We start from the raw sequence: 22,559 nt of genomic DNA, 5'->3' as shown, positions 1-22,559 counted from the left end.
GGATTCCAGGCCCACTCTTATAAGGTATTTACCAATGAGAACTCAAACTGGACGGTAGTGTTCGATGTAGAGACTAGGATCGTCCAGAGGTATATAACCCCAGGGTGTACGTATAACGACCTAGAAATAGAGAGAACCGACTTCCTGTCCACCTATCGTGGGGAGCCATTTGAGGAGGAATTATACTCTGAACCGTCCGCAGGGACCTCCCGGACGCCAGAAGGCACTCCGCTCCATAGATATTCGGCCTTTCCCAGGCAGGGAGAGTATATGGTCCCACGAAAGGAAACGTATCAGTTACCCACAAACCGAAGGATAGAAGGCCCCAGAGTCGAGTACGCTAACGTTCCAGGAATGCCTACCCGAAGGTAGGCGCACTCCGACCCAGAGGGAACCTAGACCAGAAACCATGGCAGAGTCAGTGGAAATCGAGATCCTCCAAGCTCAGATGGAAGAGCTTCGGGACCGGATGGACACCCTCCGAATTGGGGACGGCCCTAGTGGTCAGAGCAAAGACGTCTCGCTCGTCGCAGGCATCAAGGAATGGACTGGAGAGAGCCAGGGTAAGCCCGTGCACGACTTCTTGACCCAGATTGAAACCTTAGTTAAGGTTAGCGGATGGACGAATCAGGATAAGGCCCTCATTGTGAAGGCGAAATTACAGGGATTGGCCCTTCAATACTTGCATGGGAGCGAGGATCTGGGCAGAGATGGATGCCTGTATGAAGAGCTAAGATCGGCCTTCTTAGAGAGGTTCAGTGACAAGCTCCCTGAACAGTACTACTACACCAGTCTCCAGGAGGCGATCCAAGGTAAAATGGAAGGAGCGGAAGAGTTTGGAGATCGTTGCCGGAAAATGTGTCAGAAAACCATCCGCAGGGTTAACGATGAGGAGACGCAGCGTGTGATTAATGAGGAGGCCGAGCGTAGGCTGCTCGCCGCATATATCCATGGACTCAGAGGTGTCGTAGGCCAGCAAGTGCGGTATCAGATGCCGAATAACATGGATCAAGCGGTGAAGTTGGCGGTGACCATCGAGAACGTGGAAAAGCACCAACGGCTGAGGGAAGGTCCCAGGAACATCGTCGCCGCCAGGCAGGACGCCAGATGCTATCGTTGGGCGAAACCAGGGCATTATGCGAGGGACTGCCGACAGGCCCCTGATCATGTTCTGCCAGGATGGAAGACGCAAAGTGGGTCGCGGGGAAACGGGAGAGGTGGCCCTCTGTACACACACATGGCAACACGAGGAGATAGGTCCGGAGGATCACCTAGAGTACGAGAACCCCAGCGACCAGCACGGCCTTGGGTTCCCTATGATGACGGTCGCACGTCTGAAATTCAGTGTCACAAATGCCGTGAGTTTGGGCATATATGTCGGGATTGCCCACGGGTGCCCCGGGCCAATCCGCCCCCAAACGGGGGCATGGTTCGGCACTCAGATCCCAAGTGTCGAAGCCACAGCCGTCGGCGAGAAGATAGGTCGATTGCAGATAACCGTTGCCGGGCCCGAGCTCCTGTTGGAAATAGAAATAGAGGGGAGAATTCATCAAATGTTAGTCGATTCAGGAGCAAGTGTGAGTGGGATAAAACCCGGAATTGTCACGTCTGAAATTCAAACGACACAGATAACCACAAGAGGGATTACCGGAAGTAAGTTAAGGGTAATGGGAACACAGCTGATGACGTTTAAGGTAGGCAACAGAACTTTCAATTACGAATTTTTGGTAGCTCCACTTGACGCGGAGTATAGTGGTATTTTAGGGGTTGATATACTCGGACATATGGAGGCATGCATTGACTTTCGAACCAGCACGTTTCTTCTCGGAAAGAAGCGTTATCAATTGTCAGGCCAAGAGGTCGAGCGGTGTCGAGCAATTCGCCGCCAAAACCGCCCTTCTCAGGGGACGCCGGAAGCGGGACTGCGCACCCCGCTGAAGGAGCCGCCAAGTGGGCAGGTTGAAGAGCCCATCCCAGGTTTGAGTCCGGGAGGTGTCGCAATTGACTGCTTCCCCCTTTGTCTGAGGGACTGGTGATCGGAAAGACAGAGAAAAAGTACAGGGACGATTTACCAGGAGAAGTGCTAATTGAGCCCTTTGGGTTAGGCACGCCGGGAGCATACGTGGCTCGGATGGTGAGCCGAGTACTGACGGCGGGAGAATTAGAGGAGTTAAAAGTATTAGAGGGAGACTGCCTAGGGCAGGAAACTGTGAAAGCAGGTACTCGAAGACAAGATGATCAAAATACTGGTGTTAGGGGAAAACACCGAGGTGATAGCTCAAGTTATTGCGTTTTAAGAGTATTAAATACTCGAGGTCAGTATTTGGAGGTCGGAAAGAATGTTCCCCTCGGACAGGCGGAGCAACTTAGGTGGGCCGCTCCGGTGGGCACAGGAGGCGAATTCCGCGACCCCGAGGTGACGGAGGAAGCAGGACTCCGGATCAACTCCTTGGGAGGGAGGAATTCCATGGAACTAACAAAGAAACGAGCACAGCTCCAGAGGAAGCTGGACCACTTGTCAACAGAGGAGAAACGAGTTTTGTTACCGGTAATTGAGGAGTATTTGGATTTATTTTGTAATGAAGAAACAGGGATACTACCTTGCACGAAGAACGGCTGTCATGAAATTCGGAAAGGGGACGCCCTGCCGAAGTATAGATTTTGCACAGATTTTCGAGGTCTGAATTCAGTAACTGTTACACCAGTGTATCCCATACCAGAAATTAAGAGTAACCTTTCACTCATGGCAGGGAGTAAGTATTTCACTTTGTTAGATATCGAAAATGCGTACTGGAACATTCCTATCAGAGAGGAGGATAAGGACAAGACAGGATTCGTAACACCATTTGGGAGTTTCAGGTATGAGAGAATGGCTTTTGGTCTCTCAGGTGCCCCGTCGACATTTCAGCGTGTCATGGACGCCATGTTGGTTGGGTTGCGTAACGTAGAAGTGCTTGTGTATCTGAATGATCTACTACTTTTCAGTGAAACAATTGAAGATCATGTGAGGTGGATGAGGTTGGTGTTTGACCGAGTGCGAGAGGCAAATTTTAAACTTAACGTAGACAAATGCAAGTTTGCAGTACCGGAAGTAGTTTATTTGGGACACGTAGTGAGTAAGAACGGCGTTGCACCCGATCCAAGTAAGATAACAGCTATTAAGGATTTTCCACAACCACGAACAGTCCGTGATGTTCGGGCATTTTTAGGCTTGTCTGGATATTATGGGGTTTTTATTCGAAATTATGCGGCCATGAACCGACCCTCGACCCACTTGACCAAGAAGGATGAGAAGTTTGTATGGACTAAGCAGCAGCAGGAGGCTTTTGATAACCTCAAGGCCGCTTTGACATCCGACTCAGTGCTGGCGCATCCTCGATTCGACCAGCCATTCATTCTTAGTACGGATGCTTCTGACTACGCCATTTCCGCCATTCTGAGTCAGCTGCACAATGGCAAAGAACGGCCGATCAGCTTTGCTAGCCGCATGCTGAACACTGCAGAAAGGAATTATAATACTACACAGAAGGAATTGTTAGCAGTTGTATTTGGTACCCAAATTCACAGATACTTTTTGTATGGGAGAAAATTAAAAATTGTCACCGATCACGCCGCCCTGAAGTGGTTAATCACGTTTAATAACCACCAGTGTGCTCGATTAACGAGATGGGTTTTAAAGTTGTCGGAGTATGAGTTTGAAATTGAACATAAAGCTGGGAGGAAACATGTAAATGCGGATTGCTTGTCGCGTCACATTGCTTTCGCTACTACGGAAGGAGACCGGAAACCACTCGAAGATAATGTGAGTAATGCACTCACTCGAGAAACTGTTTTCACTGCACAGCAGCAGGACGCACACTGTATGGATATAATGACGAAGGTTCGAGTTGGCATCGAACCCGGACACGTGCTTAGTGAGGATGCACTCTTGTATGTCGGACAGGAATTGGAACATGCCAAGCTGTTTGTACCTGAGCAGTTGAAGCCGTCCGTCCTCGAGCTACATCACGATAAGGTGTTTGCGGGACATCAGTGTATAAAACGGACTCGTGACCTGATTAAACTCAATTGTTTCTGGCCCAATATGGATCGAGATATTGACGATTATGTTAAACAGTGCGATTCATGTGCTAAGTTTAAGGCAGGGCGACAACCCACTGCAACATTGGGAGAGTTACCTGAGACTACCTCCCCATTTGAGATGGCATCCATAGACATTTGTGAACCCTATCCGGAAACCAGGAGAGGGAATAGATATCTTCTCACATTTATCGACCATTTCAGTCGCTACCCGGAGGCTATTCCCATACCCAGGCAAGACGCGCTTACAGTTGCTAGAGCTCTTGTTACCGAGATCTTTTCGATGTTAGGGTGTCCTCAGGCACTCTCATCAGATAAGGGCTCCAACTTCATGTCGGAACTATTCCAAGAAATGTGTAAACTATTGGGTATTAGACGCATCAACTCTACTGCATTTAATCCGCAGATGCAAGGGAAGGTTGAGAATTTTCATCTAGGGGCTCAACCAAACCATGAGTCACTATGTTAACAAGTATGGGAGTGACTGGGATGAATTTGTAAACTATGCGCTGATGGCACAGAGGGCCATCCCACACTCCGTCACCCGCTACAGTCCATTATACTTGTTACATGGGCAACAGATGCGCCTACTCATGGAGGATGATCTCACAACGGCCAGGTTTGTGAACAGGCATGCAGGAGATGGCCGGGATTCAATCCGGAGCCATCTCGACACCTTAGCCGAACGACTTGAGGAGGCTTATCGTGTGACGAGGGAAAATAACAGGAAGGGGAGAGAAAGACAGAAGAAGCAGTATGACAAGGGAACCAGCATAACCATTTTCCAACCTGGTGAGATGATCTACCTGCGTGAGACGACCAAACAGAAGCGGGGCTGTCCGAAATTTCAACTTAAATGGAGAGGTCCATATGAAGTTGTAAGATGACTCTCCGATTTAAATTATCTTATCAGAGTAGCGCGGAATAAGGAAATAGTGGTGAATGTCAATAAAATGAAACGATGTCACCAAAACGTAGACCCATCGTCCTTCAAACCGACTGATATTCCGACCCCAGAATCAGGGAACGGTAACCGGCAGGAAGAAAGGGACGAGGAGGAAGTGACCTCACCTATTGTGGATACCCATTTCGCTATCGGCGGTAGCACTACACCAGTACCACCGATAGAGCCCACGGGCGGACGGGAGGATGAAACCCAGGACCCTACTTGGGAACCCGCAGGACGGCAGGAGATTCAGCCAACTACCAATGGAAGTACTAACGAGATGGAAGAGTCTAAGACTAGATATTGGCTGCGCAGTAGGCCGGCGGTGACCCCGATAGTGTGCGACAGCCCTCCCTCGGCAGTGGTAGAAGGCCAAACTGATACAGAGGCGACGGAAGTCGAACCGCCCACCAGCCCAGTAGTTGACGTAGTAGGGGAGAGAAGAGGGGAGGACAGTGGCACAGCACCCCCGAGATATAATTTTCGCCCACTTCCAGGAAGAAAGATTAAATTCTATTTCCCAAAGTATACAAAGTTTTGTTTAATTTCAGGTGTAGTCGCAGAAGTAGGAACCATTCCTGATTTGGACAAGGGATTTGTATTTCTCCGAGAACGGGAACTTTTAGTTACTGGAAACTATTGAAATCTGGTGATAAATCTTGATGTCCAGTGGTACCAAACTGCCCTGCAGTACATCGAGCACGTTTTCACTCATTAGAATGGAGCCGGAGTCAGCGTGCCCAACAAAACAATTTCATAAATTGGGAAGAAGTGGAACAGGCGCGCGTTGCCGTGGACCAAGTAAATTAGGAGCTGCGTACCCTTTCTAAGTTGTTACCCGTTCCAAAGGATGCTGATTTAACCCCCCGAGGGAAAAGAGGATTAATTAATATAGGAGGAGAAGCCCTTAAAATCTTGTTTGGGATAGCAACCACTCAGCAATTGCAGGAAGTGCATGACACTGTGGAAGGTATTAAAACAAGGGAAGGTGACTTCATCCATGCAGTTCAGAGACAGTTGACTTATCTTAAATCAGTGGATGAAACAGTTTCACAGAATGCGGTTGGACTGGCAGCAGTGCCCGCATCCTTAAAAATGTCGTTGGTAACGCCTTGAAAAATCAGAAAACCTTGAACGATACTGCCAGAAATTTAGAAAATGTGATAAGTTACAAAGCAAATATTTCACGCGTTATGCGCGAATTGGACTTTATGGCTGTACAATTGCAACAATCCGAGATGCGCTTAGAGGAAGGGTTAGAAACTAGCGCCACGGGCAGGTTATCCTCAGTTTTAATTCCCCCACATAACTTATCAATGATTTTGCAGTAAGTAATTTTGAAGTTACCACAGGATGTTTCATTGATTGCTGGAATTACTATTGACAATATGTATATTTACTATGAGGTTGCAAAAGTGCAGGCTTACGCCACGACGACAGCCATTCGACTCGTGCGAATTCCTTTACGAGGTGCAGATCGAGTTATGATTTTTTTCAGGAGTGTACCCCTACCAGCTTATTCCGAGGTATTAAAGAGGCATGTTCAGATAGAACCAGAAACATTGTACCTGGCAGTGACACAGAATGGGCAATCCTACTCACTTTTAACGACGGCAGACTTACAGCGATGTAAACTTGGCATATTTGCCATTTGTGATGCCACCTTTCCATTTATACATAAGACTCGAGCATTTTGCTCTGCAGCCCTGTATTTTCGTCAGGCAGAATTCGCCCATGACCTTTGTCGAAAGCATATTCTTAATGAAAACTTTAATCCTGTGTGGCTTCAAGCTAAGGGGCCTAACCCCTTTTGGATATATAGTCTGCCCTCGCCAACAGTTGTTACAAAAAAATGTAAAGTAAATGGAACTACCCAGAGTTCTAATTTGGAACTGTCACACACTGGCACGTTAACTGAAGATACACATTGACAATTTTACTAGGAAGCTTTTGTTTTGTTGCCGGTATCGGATGGATACACCAACGTGACAATCACCGGCAGCCAGATATTCCTTCCCCACCTGCCCGAGCTGATATCGCCCGGGGAGCGCGACCAGATTATGCACGATGAGACACAAACACATCGAGCACTTGCGGCCTTGGAAACCATCGCCAGGCGGAGCTCACCTAAGCAGCAGCAGTCGTACGTGGAACTACGAGAACTATTGGCTGCCATGGCTAGTAATACAACTACTACCAGTCAAACCACCTGGGTATATGCACTAGTAACCATTAGCATTATACTATCCCTTATTATCCTCACCTCCAGACTTTGGCAACGATCAATCATCACACTGATCCAAAGAATTTTCCCACGCCGAACTGAGCCAAAATCCTCCACCGACATAGAAATGAAACCTAAATCCACACCCACTACAACAGATATCGACCCAGACTCGGACGATTGTCCGTGCTGTACGGAAGATCCCAGCGAGCTCATGGGAGTGACGTCACATACTGCTACTCAACTACAGATGGAAATGGAGACTGTAAGCAAACCAGCACCCGTGGTCCAGCCAAGGACAGGGGAACGTGTACATTTCGCTCAACCCGGCAAGTTCCAGCTCCGGAAATGATGGAGGGATCGTTCATCGCCGGAAGCAACAGCGATAAGCTACCATCAGTACAGTGTGTGCCAACGATAATGCAACCAAGAGTACAGTTAGGCCCATGAAATCCAAGGTGTAATTACCATTTACACCACAGACATGGGAAGGACCACAAACAATGTAAAGTTAACGACATGTGTAACACAGTTTGATTAGATTCAACAAAGAGAACAGAAAAACAATGTGAGAAAGACACATAAGTTGTTACAGGATGTATTATTTTGTTTACAAATTTGTTATGCATTTCAGGTGTACCCACTTAAGCATTTCTATAATACTGCACCGTAATGATTTAATTATTGTATCATGTACTCTTAACTTGATATTCTCATTTGACAATAACTGTATATTGTAAGAATAAGGAAAAAAAGATATACATCTAGGACTAGGATAACCCTAAGGTGGAAGCCCAACTTTCGTGAAGTTATGACTTCCATTTGAGGGGAGGGCAATGTTGTGCCCCGGCACTAGATACTAGATATATTTTTGTGTTATCATTAATTTTAGTTCATTTGTAATAAAATGGAAGGAACAGTCACAGGATGATGAACCGGAAGGGGAAATGGGATCAGACTAATGGGTGTGTGGCATCCGGTAGGCAGCCATTTTATGATGCATCGGTTAAAGAACTTCGCACGTACACCAGTGACCATATATGGGCAAGTTTTGAAACGACAAGAGACGAACGCCAGTGGGAAAAGACTATTCTAGGGCGGTTCTACGCGTGGGTAGTACTCGCGCAACACATAGAGACGTATAAAAGCCCCAGACGCGAGTGCTGGAAAGGGCTTTTGGGCGTAGTTGTTGCTACCGAACTCTGTGACGGTGCCAACAATGAAGGGACCGGCAAGGGTCGCCATTCTGTGTCTACTATGCTGTTCAAGTGAGTACTTGCCTCTTCTCGGTTCACTGTCAGTGGTAAACTAACACACTCAGAACTGTGAACTGAAGTACTGATTTGGAGTAGGACTCCATGATGATGAGGCGATAGGCCAACGAGTGAATATCCTGTACTTGTAGTTTTAGTCAGATTTATTTTCATGTTATAGGCTAGGTATCAGAGAGAGTGAGAGTGGAAGTAATACATCCTCTATGTGTTTTGTACTTGTGTGTTTATTTTACCTGTTAACTCCCGAGCCCTGCAAGAGCTATCCACGAGCCCACTAGGGGTCGGCGCTACCCCAACCCCTTGGGGCAAAACAACAGGCTGTACCGACAAGATCCTTTGCGAGTATGTGAGTTTGAACCTAGATGTAAGTAACGAAGCCCGGTTGTACATACTCCTTGATAGTGGAGCTGACGCTAGTGTCCTGAAAAGTGAAAAACTAATCGGAACGGTCGCCTTCGAACCCAGAGACAGGGTAAAAATTAACAGTGTAGATGGGTCGGAAACCGAGACCCATGGGACGATAGAAACCAGAATAACAGAGGGAAGTGTAGAAGTTCACTTTACGTTCCAGCTGGTTAGTAAATAGGTGGACATTGTGTGCGACGGGATCCTAGGACGGGACTTCCTTCGTCAGACACAAGCAAAGATTTGCTACGAAACCGGAACTCTGACGTTTCGGCATGAAGGTTTTGAAATACGGAAAAGGTTACTCAGCAGGACGGAGGGAGAATGTGAACTGATAGAACAGAACCTTGCTGCCAGGACAATAACCCTACCCAGACGATCCGATGTAACAGTAAAATTGCCGGTCGCCGCAGGAAACGTAACGGCGAAGTACTACTTGAAAAGCGGGAGATTTCATCGGTGTATATATGGCAGAATCAATGACCAAGGTTGTAGATGGATACGTGATAACCAGTATGCTAAATACGAAGGATGATGAAGTACAGATTGAGGAACCGGTGGCAGAGTTGAGGCAAATTCCGGAGGTTGTGACAATACCTCCAACCGATACAGAGAGAAAAATTGGGAAATGCAGAGACGAGGATGTCTTGGAACAGTTGAGGACTGAGCACCTCAATCCCGAGGACCTTGAGTTTCTCACCAAGATATATTTAGAATATCAAGATGAGTTCTATGTGCCAGGAGACCAGTTAAGCTGCACTATCGCAGTAAAACATTCTATAAATTTGGTACCGGGGACATCACCCTTAATTACGAGGCCCTACAGACTCCCGGAGACCCAGAAAGAAGAGGTAGACAGACAGGTCACGAAATTGCTACACGAAGGGATCATAGAAGAAAGTGATTCTCCGTGGAACAGCCCTATCCTAGTGGTAGCCAAAAAGGGGGGCGCGAATGGTGAAAACCGATGGCGAATTGTCGTGGACTTTCGAAGGTTGAACGAGAAGACAGTGGGGGATGCCTACCTGCTGCCGGACATAACAGAAATTTCCCGCTGCCGGACATAACAGAAATTTTAGATCAGTTAGGACTATGTAAATCCTTTTATTGCTTGGACGTGGTAATGGGGTACCACCAGATCGAGTCAGAAGAGAAAAGATATAGAGAAAACAGCGTTCAGCACAAAACATGGTCACTGGGCATATTGGAGGCTACCCTTTGGGTTAAAGACAGCTCCAGCCACATTCCAGCGGATGATGAATACCGTCCTTGTTGCGGACAAATTTTGAGATTGGAAATTTAAAGCATTGCCTTAAAGTTTCGAGACTTGCGAAAAGTGTTTACGGCCATTACATTAGTATGTCACCACCTGGACAGGCAACTAGGTTAAGAATGTAGATGATCAGCATTTATGCGTAATCACATAAGTAAGAAGCTCTGCTAACGAGGCCACTGGAGATGGTAATATTATTACAAACGCAGCGATGAGACAACATGGTGCCACCCACAACCAAAGAGAGTAGCCAATTAGAAGATAACTTTGGGAATTGAGAAGAGAAAGGGGAGTTAAACTCCCTCTTTCGTTAACAGCCGATTCAGCAAGTTAATGATATAAATTGCCGAATTTAGGAGACTTGGGGATCTGATCTCAAAGATAATATTCAGTTGTCAGCCGGAGGCGCTATTCAATATGGGTCTGACGAGTGCTGGAAGTTAGCCTGCATTCTTCTAATTCAAGTAAGTCACGTTTACTCATATAAGCCATGTTGTTCAATATTATTGTCGATAAAAGTGTGTGGAAAATATTGAAAGCAAACTCCAGTGTGCTCGGCGAGCCCTTAGGGGAGAGTAATAATTATGTAACAAGTAATTGCCTAGGAAGATAGTCCGGGAAATATGTCTGTGTTATGGTGTATGTAACGCCGTGGTCAGGGGGGCGTGGAGGTATCCCACCTCTGCCACCACTTGTAACGCCGTGGCGCAGTAGGGCGTGCAGGTACCACGCCTTGCTACCACAGCTTACGCTGTAAGGAGATAACACAGTAAACCTAGCTTACTCTCAGCTAGGATTCTCCTATTTCTGGGCTTCCTGCCTTACTTAAAGCTACCACCATCTATTATATGTCCTAAGAGAGGTGATGTAAGTATTAAGGGCCGGTAGCGCGGTAGTCGGTGCTGGCCCTTTCATCACTATCACCTCTTATTATTGGCGTAGAGCGGGAGTGTCAGGTCTGACCCGCCTCTACCTACCGTATGTCATCTCTATGGTGGGAAGTACCAACTGACATATAGTCATAGCTCCCTCATGACAACTCCTCATATAGTCTGCAGGTAGCAACGTATTACATTATTATGATTCTTAATGGGCGTTGATACCAAGGCTACTAAACGCTGCCTGCGTTGCTGATGCCTATCGCTGTCCCTTCCTAGTACCTCCCCTTAAGCATCCGGCTGCTGCTGCCTATCGTTTTGGTTGGATCCTCGGGATCGGTCTTGGAAAGGTGATTATGGAGGGGTGAATCAGAATTCCTTGCGTACATCCTACTCTATGTACACTGGTCTATTTACATTGATATTTACCGTATTTACAATATTTACAATATTAACAAGGCCGACTTTCAGTCGGGACTACATAGTGGATTTACTTGAAGCTACGCTAGGAACCTCCCCTTCGGGGGTGTAAAAATAGATTCTCTCTTTCTCTCTCTCTCTCTCTGCTTCGACTCCTGACTATAGGCAAGTATTAATCGTGCAATGCGATCCTGTTTCCCTACTATTCATGATACACTACTAGTAATCCTAACATATACACCATACACAGACATATTGCCGGACTATCTTCCTAGGCGATCACTTCTTACATAATTCTGACTCTCCCCTAAGGGCTCGCCGAGTACACTGGAGTTTGCTATCGATATTTTCCACACGCTTTTATCCACAATATTATATCACAACATGGCTTACATGAGTAAACGTGAATTACTTGACATAGTAGGATGCAGGCCAACTTCCAGCACTCGTCAGACCCATATTGAATAGCGCCTCCGGCTGACAACTGAATATTATCTTTTAGATCAGATCCCTAAGTCTCCTAATTTCGGCAATTTATAGTTTCAATTTGCTAACTCAGATGTTGACGACAGAGGGTAATTAACTCCTCCCTTTTGTTCTCAATTCCCAAAGTTATATCCTCATTGGCTATTCCCTGTGGCTGGATGTGGAACCAAGGTATCTTATGGCTGCGTATTTACTCATATGACCATACTCCAGTGGCCTAGTTAGCGGAGCGCCTTACTTACGCTATTACGCATGAATGCTGATCATCATATTCTTAACCTAGTTGCCTGTCCATGTGTTGTCATCTTTGCTCGTTCGCTGCAAAACACTTTTCATAAGCCTCCAAACATTTAGGTAATGGCTTAAATTTCCAATCTCAAATTTGAGACACTACAGTGTATGTGTTAAGATTACGGGTAGCGTGTAGAATACTCACACTTGCGTTATAGCCACGATTAATGATTTTTGCGATAAACATGGTATGTGGGCTTTTAATATGTATACTTTACGGGCAGAGTATAAAGGGAGAACCTGAGGAAACATAGGATGATTAGAGACCCTATGTAGACCCGACTGTAGGTCGGTCTTGTGAATATTGTAATTAATGTAAATAAGAGTGTAATTAGACTGAGTAGATAGGATAGGACGTACCGGGATTGTGACTCACCCCTCCATAATCACCTTTCTACGACCGATCCCGCAGATCCTACCAATATGAAAGGCAACAGCAGCCGAATGCAATCACAGTTCAGGGGAGGTACTACTGGACAGTGATAGGCACATGCCACGCAGGCAGCGTTTAGTAGCCTTGGTATCAACGCCCCCTTAAGAATCATAATAATGTAATACGTTGCTACCTGCAGACTATATGAGCTGTCAAGAGGGAGCTATGACTATATGTCAAGGGGTAGTTCCCACCATAGAGATGACAGACGGTAGGTAGAGGCGGGTCAGACCCGACACGCCCGCTCTAAGCCAGTAATAAGAGGTGACAAGTATTAAAGGGCCAGCCCACAGAGGACGCTCGACTACCGCGATACGGGCCCTTACTACTTTCATCACCTCCCTTAGTATTTTCACCAACCTTCGTACGATATAATAGATGGTGGCAGTTTTAAGTGAGAGAAGGAAGACCCGAAACAGGAGAATCCTAGCTGAGAGTAAGCCAGGATTATGGTGTTAACTCCTTACAGCGTAAGCTGTGGTGGCAATGAGGGGTACCTTCACGCCCCCCTGCTCCACAGTGTTACAAGTGGTGGCAGCGGTGGGATACCTCCACGCCCCCCTGCTCCACAGTGTTACAGTCCTTAGTGGGTTAACTGGAATGCGATGTTTCGCATTTTTTTTGGACAACATTGTTGTGTATGCCAAATCACTAGCAGAGCATGATATAAAATTAAGAGTAATTTTTGAAAGGTTGAGGCGATACAAATTGAATCTGCAACCTGAGAAATGTGAATTTTTGAGGAAAGAAGTGAGCTACATTGGGCACGTAATCACCGAAAATGGGGTGAGACCGGAACACGCCAAGATACACGCTTTGGAGAATTTTCTAACCCCCACCACCGCGAAATAATAGAAATCATTTCTCGGAATGGCAGAGTACTATCGGAAGTTTGTCCAAAACTTTAGTAGATTTGCGTCACCCTTACACCGGTTATTGAAGGAGGATGCAAAGTTTGAGTTGACGGAGACACAGGAGCACGCATTCCACAGGTTGAAATCCAAATTAACCACCCAGCCCATACTACAGTACCCTGATTTTTCGAAAGAATTATCGTCACCACGGATGCGAGTAACGACGGTCTAGGGGCCGTGTTATCACAAGGGGAAATAGGAAAGGATTTGCCGATAGCATATGCGAGCCGAAGCCTGAACAAGGCTCAGACTCATTATACCACGCGAGAAGGAACTCCTTGCAATCGTCTGGGCGGAAAAGTATATTAGGCCCTATTTGTATGGTCGCAGATTCAAAATACTAACCGACCATAAACCACTTACTTGGGTAATGAATGTCAAGGACCCAGGATCAAGGTTACTCCGGTGGAGAATTAAACTAGAGGAGTACGATTACGAGATCCTCTACAAAAGGGTTCATTGAACACGAATGCGGACGCACTCAGCAGGATAGGTAGTTTAATGAAATATGACAAGAAGGTCGAGTTGGACGAGGACACTAAGAAACAAATTATGTATGAATTCTATGACGAACCCCTGGGTGGACACAGAGGCATGAGTAAGACTTACAATGCGATCAAAGAGCGTTATGCGTGGGCTGACATGAGACAGGAAATCGAAGACTACGTGAAGAAGTGCCGGAGTTGTCAGGTGAACAAGTTACTATAACCCAGGAAAAAGGCTCCTATGGAGATAACGACTACAGCGGATAATCCATTCGACAGGTGTAGACTGGACATAGTAGGACCACTGCCAGAAATTGAAAAGGGAAATAGATATAACTTAACCTTTCAGGAAGACCTGAGAAAGTACGTGATCGCCGCACCGATGCGCCACCAGGACGCGGAGACCGTAGCAAGGGAGTATGTGACGCAAGTTGTTCTAAAATATGGGACCCCGAATACGTTGTTAACTGACCAGGGCGCAAACTTCCACAGTGACCTGTTTAGGAGCACGTGCAAAATGCTTAAGGTCAAAAACATTCAGTCGACCGCATTCCATCCGGAATCGAACGGCGGACTCGAGAGGTGTCACCGTGTATTGGCAGAATACCTAAGACACTATGTAATAGAAGACAAATCGAACTGGGACGAGTGGATACCAANTTAAAAAAGAGACTGCAAACAGCCCATCAGGCTGCTAAGGAAAACTTGTTGTCGAGTAAAATCAGAAGCAAGGAACATTACGATAAGGAAACTGAGAGATTAGAACTCCAAGAAGGAGACAGAGTATTGCTGTATGACGAGACAGTGCGACGGGGGAGATCGAAAAAACTAAGCTCCCAGTGGATAGGACCTTACGAAGTTGTAGCTATAGACAAGGTCAATGTTACAATTAAGAGGGGAAAGAGAGTGCAAAAAGTGCATGTAAATAGGTTGAAGCCGTTTTATTAGTACCGTGCGGAAATATATATATATACTATGTGTGACGGTATGGACGGTATGGATGGTTATAGCAAGGGGCGTTTCGTCAGACATCGACGACTTAGGATATACTTTGGAAAAGTACAAGGAATCGTCAGGTATCTATTATGAAAACATAGGCCAGGCAAACTTCTAAAACACGAAATGGGGAACCATAGTGTATGTGGACCTTAAACAAAACGTCAATCAGTCGGTAGGAATAGAACAATATATTAAGCACATAAGCAGACTGTGCCACGAATTCGTGGTAAAAACCAGACGGAGTGTAATTATTTCCATGACATAGCAGAACGTATAATTCGACAAATCAAGGGGACTGAAAAATTATTGCTCGAGGTAATCGATAAAAAAAAACAGTGGGAAAGGCATAAGGAGGGGAGTACTTAATTTCGTTGGTGAAATTAGTAAGATTCTTTTCGGAACTATGGATAATGATGACGCTAAATATTACAACGAGCAGATACGACACTTTAAAGAGAATTCTGATACTATGACAAACCTACAGAAACAACAGTTGTCTGTAGTAAAATCCACCCTAGGGGCCATAAACGAAACCCTCTCGGATATGGAGTACAATAAGGATGTCGTAAAGAGGGGACTATCCCAAATTAAGGCGTATGTTGAATTAATGTTTTCAAATATCACCCGAGTTACTGATGCTTTGGCTGATAAGATTACGGTAGAAAGCCACATGGCACGCGTGAATGAGGCACTGAATACTCTACACAGAAGCTTCGATGTAGTGATCGATAGCATTATCAACGCGAGGAAGGGAATTCTGCAACCGAAATCGGTACACCCCCCCGAGCTTCCTGATGGACGCCTTAACGCGAAGTTTCCCGTCTTTTCCTAGGGAAACTATGGCTCCCTTCCCCTTGAACAAAGACTCTATAAACTTACTGCTTAAGATTTGTGATATACATGTCTTTTTGAGTGATGGTATATTGGATTACGTGGTAGAGTTACCACTGGTGAACAGAGGAAATTTTAAGGTACTTAAAATGACTCCAATACCACTAGCGCTACACTTAAATAAGTTTCTGTAAATTTATACAGCTAAATACATGTTGTGCCTTGATCAAGCAAGACAATATTACTTAATGTTAGCCGAGGACGAGCTAAGGCAATGTAAAGCCAAGGACTCCAACGCATATGTTTGCAAACAAAGACACCCGTTAATGTCTAGCCATGTACATGAGTCTTGTTACATTACGCTACTGAAGTCAAATGAGAGGATCCCAAGAAGTTGCGAAACTAGAATAGCGAAATTAACTAATACTGTAAGGGGTACAGTTAAGATGCAAACCATGGAAAATTTGTTCGCTCCTCAATATTGAAGAGACATCAATCGCATCAATGTGGGCCGCACCGACCTCCACAAGCGAACGCTCAAGCCGAAGTTTAATCTCCCTTACACACCTGTTAATCCATGGCTTGTCATGTCGCCAGAAAAGACCAACAAACCTCACATTGGTGTGACTAGTTTTCTGGGCAATGTCACTTAAATCTTTCTCAATTTGATAATTGAGGTTTCTCTCGCAACTGTTACCTGGCCCCCCAATTATAACTACTTGGTCTTCCTTACTAAAACCTTTGCACAATTTTCGAATGTCACCAGTGACATTGCTCAGATCAGCATTGGGCTTGAATATGCTGGTCACAGCATATGCATCTCCCATTGCTTTCTGTAGCCTCTGCCCGATACCCCTACCATGACTGCTACCCAGCACTAGAATCTTACGCTTAGGCTTAGCCTCTAACACAGGCTGATCTATAGCGTCACCATCAGTCTGAGGCCCTAGCATAGCTAGAGGTTCAAATCGATTGGTTAAAGCTAACTTAACATCTAGTGAAGAAGGAACTTTTTTAAGTTTTCTTCGGGAGTTGGACACAGTCCTAAATTCTTCAGGACAATTATCTACTAAATTTAATTCCCCTTTTAAGAGGTCAATCTCAGTTCTTGCAAGTTCCAGCTCCCTTTTCAAACTCAAGATAGTCTCCTCTTGTTTCTTTATTACCTTGGCTATGTGGTCACCAGTGACTGGTTAGCTTCAATAGAAACCTTTCACATTTCCTGTTTATATGGAGTCGTTGCAGATGAACTGTCGATTTCATAAACAGTACTTAGAATTGTACAGGTCATTAAATATTTCCTTCAGACCAACAGTTCAAAAACATTAAAAGTGCATGAGTTTCCAAGATGTGCCTGTTCTCATATGGCTATTAAGAAACTTGATATGACAAATATTTCCCCACAAAAGTTATTTAATCTTCAGATACATATTCACAAAATAGTAATGGCATGCTATGAATTATTATTTATTTATTTATATAATGTGTGTAGAGGCTAAAAAGAGCAACTATATATGTATTTGTATTTACAGTAAGTGAATCTGTTAATACTCTTCACTTCCAGATGACTGAAAAGAAAGTGCTCACTGTTACCAATACGTTATTTATGTATATTGCAGTTTTATTGTGTTTATGTTAGTGACCATGTAAATATTTGGCTGCAGTAGGAATTCTGTTATTTGTATAAAGTCTTACTGTTCCGGATCAACATAAAAGCATGATTTTAAAATATGTAGTTCATAGGTTTTCAGATATCATCAGTGGAATATAGTGTTTTCATTTACTTTCATTCCAACTTCTAGTTCAAACCTGGTATACAAAAGTGGTCTGAATTACTGTTAGACATAATCAGTATGAAATATGGTAGATACTTTATATTTACCTGACCTCTTCATAACACTGAATTACATTTATCATATAAAATAGTTACAATATTTTATATTTTAACAGCATCCATCCATATAGGATCCATGCGATCCATATAGTGGGTCTTGGTGGCGAGGATGGAGGTATTCTGAAGCTGAATGCGGTGTCCCATCCTCCATCCTCGCCACCAAGACCCGCTATATGGATCGCATCATTAGGGAGGCAATTGAGATTGAACTGCATCCAGGAAATATGAACAGAGAGGGAGGGTTTTGTCTCAGCAAGTCTTGGAAACCTCTCATCTGTTCTCTTAGAAAACGCCCACCGGGATATGACGCCAGATCCAGAAGGCCACACAGGCCATGACCAACCAACATAACATCACCCCCACTCCCCTCAGCTTATGGATTAGTGCCCAGCCTTTAACCTTGCCTTTCTCTCCCCTACACAAAAACACACTTGTCCCAGCTCCCTTCCCCTACTCTTCCGACACTACTGCTTTCACTTGTATACTTGCCCTTCCCCCCTACCCTCTCTGCTCTCACATAGCTGTGTATATTTCCACACAGTCTGCTTTTACCGGTTCTCATGGTCTCTTTGCTTTGCAATTTCTTATATTTTTCCTTCTACCCTGAAGATGGAGGCGATACGTTCTTCCGAAACGTCGGTTAACACCACATATACACGGTGCCAAATCCCAGAAGACTGCTTTCTTCAAGGTAAGATTGATTCCCCAGACCTTTGCGTGCATGAAAGCCAAATACAGTGTATGGTCCATGATAAAGGACATGATTAAGAGTATAATTACACTCAGAAATGGAAAAGTGCAAAACACATAAGGACAACCAGAACCAGAAGGACGGAAATCAAACGAGATAATCAATCTATCATAACTGCAAAACGCTTCGAAGTGCCGTCGAATCTCAAAGAGCCTGAATTTATAAAGGTGCCTCTTCAACAAAGAAGTGGGAAGGTTAGAAGGAAAATGGATAATCTTCAAAATCCAAGAAACAAGTTTTTTTCTTGGTGACAGTCATGTAAGGGAAATGGCGGCTAAACTACGACATAACCTAGATGTGGAATACAGTGTTCAAGGACTAGTGAAACCTGGTGCAGACCTAGCAACAGTTTTAACTTCAGGTGTGAATAATATTGAGGACTTCTCAGAAAAGGACTTGGTGATTGTGTGTGTGGGAGGAAGTAAAACAGTACTATTCACACAGTAGCCATATTTATTCTCTCTCTGTCTACATAGAGGTTGAAAGTTAGGCGAGGAACGTATTACATAGAGGAAGCAATGCGATGGTGGTGCAGTTGTAGTTAAGAGACGTCAGTCCTCCACATCCTCCCCACCCTGGTCGATCTCCAGTGGGATGACCAGCTGCACAGGTCTGCTGACGTTGGCACCGTTGGCGGTCCGGAGGATAACTGTCCGCACCTTTCCGTCCCGGCCAGGTCGCGTTTCGTGGATTCGAGCCTTTTGCCACATGTGCCGTGGTCGTAGATCGTCCTGAAGTAAAACGATATCTCCTACACGATATTCCTTAGATCTTTCTTTAGGGCGCCGTACCTGGTGATAACTTCGCAGTTCAAGGAGATAGTCCTTCTGCCACCGCTTTAGGAAGTCTTCCTGCATTTTCTCCCTAAGTCTGGCTTCTTTTCTGAGGTTGTCTCGGGCGGTGGGCTCCGGACCGGTGGGCAATGCCATCAAGCGTTCACCATTTAGAAAGTGACTTGGCGTCAGCACATCAGAGTCGTCTTGAACGATTGGTCTAGAGTTTATGGCGGCTTCTACTTCCACTAACAGTGTTCCAAGGGCTTCTTCATTGATTTGGCTTTTACTCAACACCTTTCTTAGGCAACGTTTTACTGTTCCCACCATTCGTTCCCACCAGCCTCCCCACCAAGCCGCCCGTGATGCGATGAATTTCCACGAGATACCGTTGTGGGCGAAGTGCTGGCTTTTTCGTTGGTCGGCAAAAACCTGACTAAGCTCTGCTAACTCCTTGCTAGCAGCGTGGAACGTCCTCGCGTTGTCAGACTATATGGTGTGTGGGATTCCTCTTCTGCCGGAGAACCGTCTAAAGGCCATTAGAAACTTGTCGGTACTCATATCTGAGGCAAGCTCAAGATGCAGATCTCTGGTTGTTGCGCAGGTGAAGAGTACGATGTAAGCTTTCTGTGTCAGGCTCCCCACCTTGAGATAGAGGGGACCTGCGAAATCAACACCGGTGACGGTGAAGGGCTTAGTGGGTTTGAGACGATCGGCTGGCAGTGGTCCTTCACTTTCTTGGCCTCGGGTGTTTTTCGCAATTTTACAGGGCAGGCAGTGGCGTAGAGCCTTTTTTATCGTCTGTCGGGCTCTCAGGATCCAAAATTCATCTCTCAACTCTGACAACACCATGCGAAGTCCGAGATGATGTAGGCGAATGTGTGTCTGCTGTATTAGCAATTTCGTGAAGTGATGCTGCCCATCCAGTAGGAGTGGGTGACGCTGCTCTCTCGTTAGCGGTGCAAAGTGTAGCCGTCCGCCGAGACGAATGAGTCCAGAGTCTAAGAATGGGTTGAAACAAGCGATTTTGGATTCTTCCGGTAGTGGTGTGTTGTTCCGAAGTGCATAAAGCTCGACAGCGAAGCATTCCTCTTGTACAGTCTGAATCCAGTAGGCACGAGCCGCCGCGAGTTCCGCCGCAGTCAGTTCGCCTCGAAATCTCTCTCGACGGAGTAGTGACTGTTTGAAACGAAAGATCCAAGCGGTCGTGCGTATCAACTTCCAGTAGGAACTGAATCTGGTAGCATCTATCAATGAAGAATGAACTCCCAAAAGAAGAACTGGTTGGGTCCACGGGCGTTTTTCGTCTGGCAGCGGGCTGCTTGAAGTGGGAAGGTTCTTGGGCCATTCTCGCGGAGGGAGAGATAGCCATGAAGGTCCATGCCGCCATTTATCCAAAGACTTCAGTCGATCTGCTGTGATGCCCCTCGAAAGATGATCCGCTGGATTGCTTTCTCCAGGGCAGTGTCTCCATTGCGAAGGCGTAGGGCACGTTTGTATTTCTGTAACCCCGTTGCATACGAAGGTTCTCCAGCGGTTTGGGTCTTCACATATCCAGCCTAAGGTCACCATGGAGTCAGTCCAAAGAGTTGCTGCTTGACTGTGGAACCCCGTCTCCCGACAGTAACAGCGTAGCAGCCTGGCACTTATCAGTGCTGCGAGGAGCTCCAGTCGTGGTAAGGTCACCTTCTTTACAGGCACAAGTCTGTTTTTGCTGCAGACCAGCTGGACCCTGACCCGGTCCTTACCCTCCGTTCTGATGTATAGTGCCGCACCATATGCCCGTTCGGAGGCATCGCAAAAGACATAGGTGTGAGAATCACCATCTTCCGAAGTGTGCACACAACGGGGAATATGTATGCTTGATAAGGATGGTAGTGTCGCTACCCACGTGTGCCACTGTAGTCCAAAGTCTTGTGGTAGGAGTTCATCCCAGCCCATCCCTCGACACCATGTATCCTGGAATAATCTTTTCCCAATGATGGAAACAGGCGATGCTAGGCCAAGGGGATCATAAAGTGTGGCCGCGGCTTTCAGCACGTTCCTTTTTGTGGTGGGTCCCTTTGCTACCTTGTTTGTAATGACCTCATGATCGATGGAGAATGTATCGGTTTCTGTATTCCAATCGATGCCCAATACTTGGGTTTCTGCGTCGAATCTCTGTCCCTCAGCAGTCCAAACTGTCTTCAAATGCGTGGAAATTGAGGCCCATTTTGCCATAGGGAGTGGAATTTGTCTCATAAGGGAAGTAAGCTCATAGTACAGTGCGATTACCTCAACTTCGTTTTCTGCCCCTGCGGCGAAGTCGTCGACATATGTGCTGTTGACCATAAGGGATGCAGCATGGGGAAACGTCTGCTTGTAACGATCAGCAAGCTCTCGCAGAGTAGCGGCAAGCAGAAAAGGACTGCAAGTCAGGCCAAAAGGAAGCCTTTTGAAACGGTAAGTTGTTATGTCGCTTGTAGTTTCGTAACCGTGTTCATCGTCGCCAACCACTCGGTACCAAAGGAATCTCGTTAAGTCCCTGTCATCATGATCTAGGATAAGCTGTAAAAATGCCTGGCTGACATCGCCAATAATCGCTGACGGGTATAGTCTGAATCTCAGAAGAATGGATAAAGTTTCTGGAAGAAGGTTTGGTCCCATCTCCAGAGCGTCATTGAGTGAGGGCACGTATTGTTCACGCGAGGACCCATCAAACACGATCCTCCACTTGCTATTCCCACGCCTTTCCTTCTTCACCAGATGGTGTGGCGGATAATAACTCTCCTTAGAGTTTTGTATAGGCTCGGCGATTTCCACATGACCCTTTCTTACATAATCTAGCATTTGCGAGTAATAAACTTCCTGCAGACCTGCATCTCTTTCAAGTCTCTTCTGCAGTGTCTGAAATCGTTTTTCTGCATTCTGATGATTGGTCGGTAGGGTTATATTCTCTTTTCACATAAGAGAAACTACTCTTCGCCTGTCTCCAATGCGGTGGGAGTTGTGGAATCGCTGGAGGATGGCAGTGTCCTTTGCACCTAAAGATCGGTCTTGGTCTGGCGAGATTCCGATGACATCCAAATCCCATAGGCGTCGAAAATCATCATCTGAATGAGGGACGTAGTGGTCCGACTCAATGTAGTTTACGACTACCGAGTTGACGGTGATCCCAGATCGGNGTCCCAAAACGTCGACGTCATGCGGTACAGTCGGGTGA

General features: G+C 45.9%; 1 protein-coding gene across 1 annotated transcript; it reads right to left on the bottom strand.

The window, feature by feature from the left end:
• Window positions 1-19,846: 19,846 nt before the first annotated feature.
• LOC111866509 lies at window positions 19,847-22,186 on the bottom strand. Its single transcript, XM_023855518.1, has one exon. The coding sequence runs from the start codon at window positions 22,184-22,186 to the stop codon at window positions 19,847-19,849; it is 2,340 nt and encodes a 779-aa protein (XP_023711286.1).
• Between the last annotated feature and the right edge of the window lie 373 nt (window positions 22,187-22,559).

The sequence above is a fragment of the Cryptotermes secundus genome, unplaced genomic scaffold (genome assembly GCF_002891405.2).
Source record: "Cryptotermes secundus unplaced genomic scaffold, Csec_1.0 scaffold1232, whole genome shotgun sequence".
NCBI lineage: Eukaryota > Metazoa > Arthropoda > Insecta > Blattodea > Kalotermitidae > Cryptotermes > Cryptotermes secundus.
This window is presented reverse-complemented; position numbering and strand designations above follow the sequence as displayed.